This window comes from Phoenix dactylifera, chromosome 9 (assembly GCF_009389715.1).
Source record: "Phoenix dactylifera cultivar Barhee BC4 chromosome 9, palm_55x_up_171113_PBpolish2nd_filt_p, whole genome shotgun sequence".
Lineage (NCBI taxonomy): Eukaryota > Viridiplantae > Streptophyta > Magnoliopsida > Arecales > Arecaceae > Phoenix > Phoenix dactylifera.
Window position 1 is genome coordinate 10,121,189 of NC_052400.1, and position 4,208 is coordinate 10,125,396.

Sequence of the window (4,208 nt, forward strand, 5' to 3'; positions counted from 1 at the left end):
ACTTATCAAGATTTGAAAACCTTAAAGCCACACTAGTTAATTTTCTAAAGGCTTCAAAAATGAAAACCAACTAGACTATGAAACCAGTTTTGTTTTCAGAATATCAGAGAAGAAATAAAAACAACCTGTACTGGATAAAGAATTTGAAATGATGCCCAAAGCAACCTCAGGAGAAAAATAGTGAGAACACCACCCTGTTTTCGAACATACAAACCTTCCCAGTGGATGAGGAATTTAACCACTAGACTATAGCCTGAGTCCGATGAAGATTGGATTTTATCCTGCAGCAATGCTTGAAACAGAGAAAAATGGTGAAAGGAAGATACGGCATACAACATACTTCAGTTAACGCAGTTTCACAATATTAACCACTTTATTAAACCATTACAGTTTCATGTTTTTTCTATATGGCACAAAGAATTATCTCCAATAACAACATTTTCTTATTTTGTAATCTTGGAGACGTATGAATACACTTCCAGCAATGTAACAAACAAAAACTAATTTGGCTGATGTATTTTTATGGCCAACCATGATAAAGCCTTTAGGCTCCCAAAACTTGAATAAAACCAACGAGTGAAACTAACAGCAAGAGAATTTCCTGGTTGTTTGCTTTGATTCATCAGTTCCATTGCCAGTGATGCTTACGCTGTTGAGTGATAATTCCGCTTTGTAGGAATCTGAGTTTAAGACCTTTCTGCTGACATTATTGTAGATCTCCTTAATAACAATCTCAAATGCTGTCTTTACATTTGTGGAATCAAGGGCTGAAGTCTCAATGAAAAACATCCCTTCTGCTTCTGCAAGGCTTTTACCTTCCTCAACAGACACTTCCCTAATATTTGCCAAATCACATTTATTACCAACCAGCATCCTTGCAACAGTTGTATCTGAATGAGCTGCATTACAGTTTCCATAACTTCGATTTTAGATGCTTAATCACTAAAAAACACAAGAAATCAAAGCACATAAATATGTCCATATGTGCTTAAGAAATTGACCCTCGCATCTTATGAAGTACAGATGAACATTAGCAGTTACATATGAACAAGCTACCAGAACGGTAATAGACCACCACAGCATAAAAAGTCCTCACTCATATAATCCACATGCTACTCATATAAGCCACATGCTTGTTTCATGTTAATTGGGTTTCATACAATAGATTTAATCTTGATTAAATGACCAATGTTGACAAGGTTTTAGAATGTCTAGCATTAAGTTTCATCATAGCAAATTTCTACGAGGACTGCATTAATCAGGATCATCTGCTAGGACTTCATCTATCAATTGCTTGTTTACATAGCTGCCTATGTGAGATAGTTGGAACCATTACAGTATCAGGCTATCAGCCAACCATAGTTATTTTGACTGCGTCTTGGAATTTTTTGGGCCCCTAGCATTTCCAAAGAGGATTGTAAGTGGTCCAAACTGTGTAAATCTGTGTTTGTAACAACAGTTCATATTATCAAACTGTACGTCATTATCATTCTGTTTTTAAGACAAAATGTCAAATTAAACACTATGTTCAGCAGAGTTTGTTTTTTTTTTTTGTTCAGTAGATTTTTTGTACTTTTGTTTTTCACGTGCAGCTAGTCCAACATAGACATGTACACATATGGAGGTGTCGCCATGTTTTGTTCTTGAAGGCTGTGTAACCTTCACATGGGAGAGAGAGAAAGAGAGAGAGACAGAGAGAGAGAGAGAGAGAGAGAGAGAGAGAGTTCCCTACATGGTGATTAGTGCATATGGCATATACTTTCTTGAATCCATTAAGTATTTATTTTGTCATGCCAAGCATGGTAGGAAACTTCTATGTGGACTGGGGCAAGGGAGGCTCCTCATAATGCAATCACATCAAGCAATATTTGAATGATATCAAATGAGAATAGTAGGCAAATGTTTGAAAGGGATGAGAATAATTAGCAGGAAATGTGTAAAGGTAATATTTTTTTGTCGGATCTGTCTATGCAAATGCATATGCAATAAAAGGTGGGAGATAGGAACACAAAATATACATGAAATATGAACTCGAGAGAGATACAATTAAGAGGATCTCGCTAACTGAAGAAGGGAGTCTACTGAGGCTTTATAATGGTCATTGACATTACTTAAGGCTCTTGAGTATATATAATAGCAACTTAGCAAAGTTCTGAAATTGCATAGGGAGTATTAGGCATTGACCCCTATAAAAAGGTTAGGCGGAGTGCCTGGGTGGCAAGCAGGTGCTGAGTTAAGAAGAAGTGGTACAAATTAATAAAATGGCATCATCTTGTATATAAGAATCATATAGTGTAAAATGCACATTAAAGACCATCATATTGCATAACAGGAAGGTTGTCAACTGCTTGAGTTATGCATTAATGAAATATTTGACTTAATTACATTAGTTTTACTTCATATTTTTTCTGTAAATGATTTGAAGAATTAAAAGCTTCTTAGAAACATGCTGAATTCAAACATTAAGTAGTATCTAAAAGAATACGTACAACTGCCCTGAATTTCTCTCTCTTAGAGTGAATACCTTTTTGGCTTAAAGAGAGAATTAGTTGAAACAGACATTAAAGTCTAGCCTCCAGAGCTTCAAAATTCATAAATGAAAAATGCATTACCTTTTTCTACACACACACACACACACACACGGAGAGAGAGAGAAATGCTATGTGATCTGTATGAATTATTCTTTTAGCTTGACAAAATATTCACCGGGATTGATGATAAGATGCATCAGGCTTCTATATCGAATATATATAGTGTTCCTTTTGTTAATGTTGCATCCACTCGCACAACGAGTGAGCTCCTAAGGCACATACGTTGAATCTCAGCTTGCTCTTTGAAATCAAATAAGATTTTCCTTCCATGTACTTTTCCATGGTTAAGTTAGCTAAAATTTCTGCCTTATGATTTGCTGAATGTAATGACTTATCCCTATCACCAAAATGATCTAAATAGAGGATGCAAAAAAGTACGCCTTAAAATCGATAGCAGTTGTCCTGGAAGCAAAACTCCAAATTGCATCCCAACTATACATTTGAAATAAAAGGAAAAAAACAAACATGTCAAAACTTAGAAAAAGAAATTGTGATCTAGCATCTAACCAAGAAAACCTGTTTTAGATGCTTAGGCCCAGATCCAAAATCACACACCACATAGAAAAGGCATATCCTTGACATAAATACATCCTTTCTCATAATAACCATTATCTAATTTGCATTTGTCTCCATTTTGTAATTTCTGAATCCCTCAAACTAAGACTGGAACAAGCATTAAGAGTATTAAGCTAGGTAGATGAAGGACATCCAAACATAAATTCATCAATCATTAAGAAAGAACAGATCTACCACAATTACCCAACAAGAAGCAGCAGACTAGCAGTAGCAGTAGAAACCGAAAGCAGCTAGAGAGAAGAAGAGAGGGGAAGCATAAGCAAAAAGTAGCAGCGTACTGGTGAGCTCGTGGAGCCAGCGGGAGACGGAGTCGAAGGTGGAGCGGCGGGAGATGTCGTAGACGACGAGGGCACCGAAGGCGCCGCGGTAATAGGCGGAGGTGACGGCGCGGAATCGCTCCTGGCCGGCGGTGTCCCAGATCTGGGCCTTGACCTCCTTGCCGTCGATGTCCAGGGTCTGGGTCTGGAACTCCACCCCGATGGTGGCCTTGGAGTGCAGGTTGAACTCGTCCCGCGCGTACCGCGACAGCAGGTTCGACTTCCCCACCGCCGACTCCCCGATTATCACCACCTTGAACAGATACTCCTCCTCCGCATCCGACGGCATCCTCTTTTCTCCCAATTTCGCCCCCTCTTTCTCTACCTCCTTTCCTTCCTCTCTCTCTCTCTCTCTCTCTCTCTCTCTCAATACTAATATACTGGCGGGGTGGTGGCCTCCTCTTTCTTTTAGCTCTCTTTGGATGGATGAATTGGGCGCCCGTGGAGGAGTTTGGGGGACAGCGAGACACCGGTCAAGGCGGTGGAAGTCGCGCCTTTCTTATTTCGTTTGCAGGTCTATTTTACTATATTTTTTGCGCAGGGGACAGGTTTAAGACAAGCGGACGTGCTTGCGCTATAACCAACTGCGACTGCATAGTTTGTGCCCAAGTGGTGGCTTGCACATCTTTCACTTATAAGGGAGCAGAATGGGTGCTGCAACTGCCTACCTTCTGCTTCCAAATATTCAAGCCAGGGTGAGTGATGATGCATCCTTTCAGACCAA

At 39.3% G+C, this 4,208-nt stretch overlaps 1 protein-coding gene across 1 annotated transcript; it reads right to left on the minus strand.

Moving 5' to 3' along the window:
• Positions 1–340: 340 nt before the first annotated feature.
• LOC103709424 (ras-related protein RABA5d-like) lies at positions 341–4,008 on the minus strand. Its single transcript, XM_008794745.3, has 2 exons — positions 3,446–4,008; positions 341–899 (listed from the first exon to the last, which is right to left on the minus strand). The coding sequence occupies exons 1-2, from the start codon at positions 3,771–3,773 to the stop codon at positions 583–585; spliced, it is 645 nt and encodes a 214-aa protein (XP_008792967.1). The 5' UTR covers positions 3,774–4,008; the 3' UTR covers positions 341–582.
• Positions 4,009–4,208: the final 200 nt, after the last annotated feature.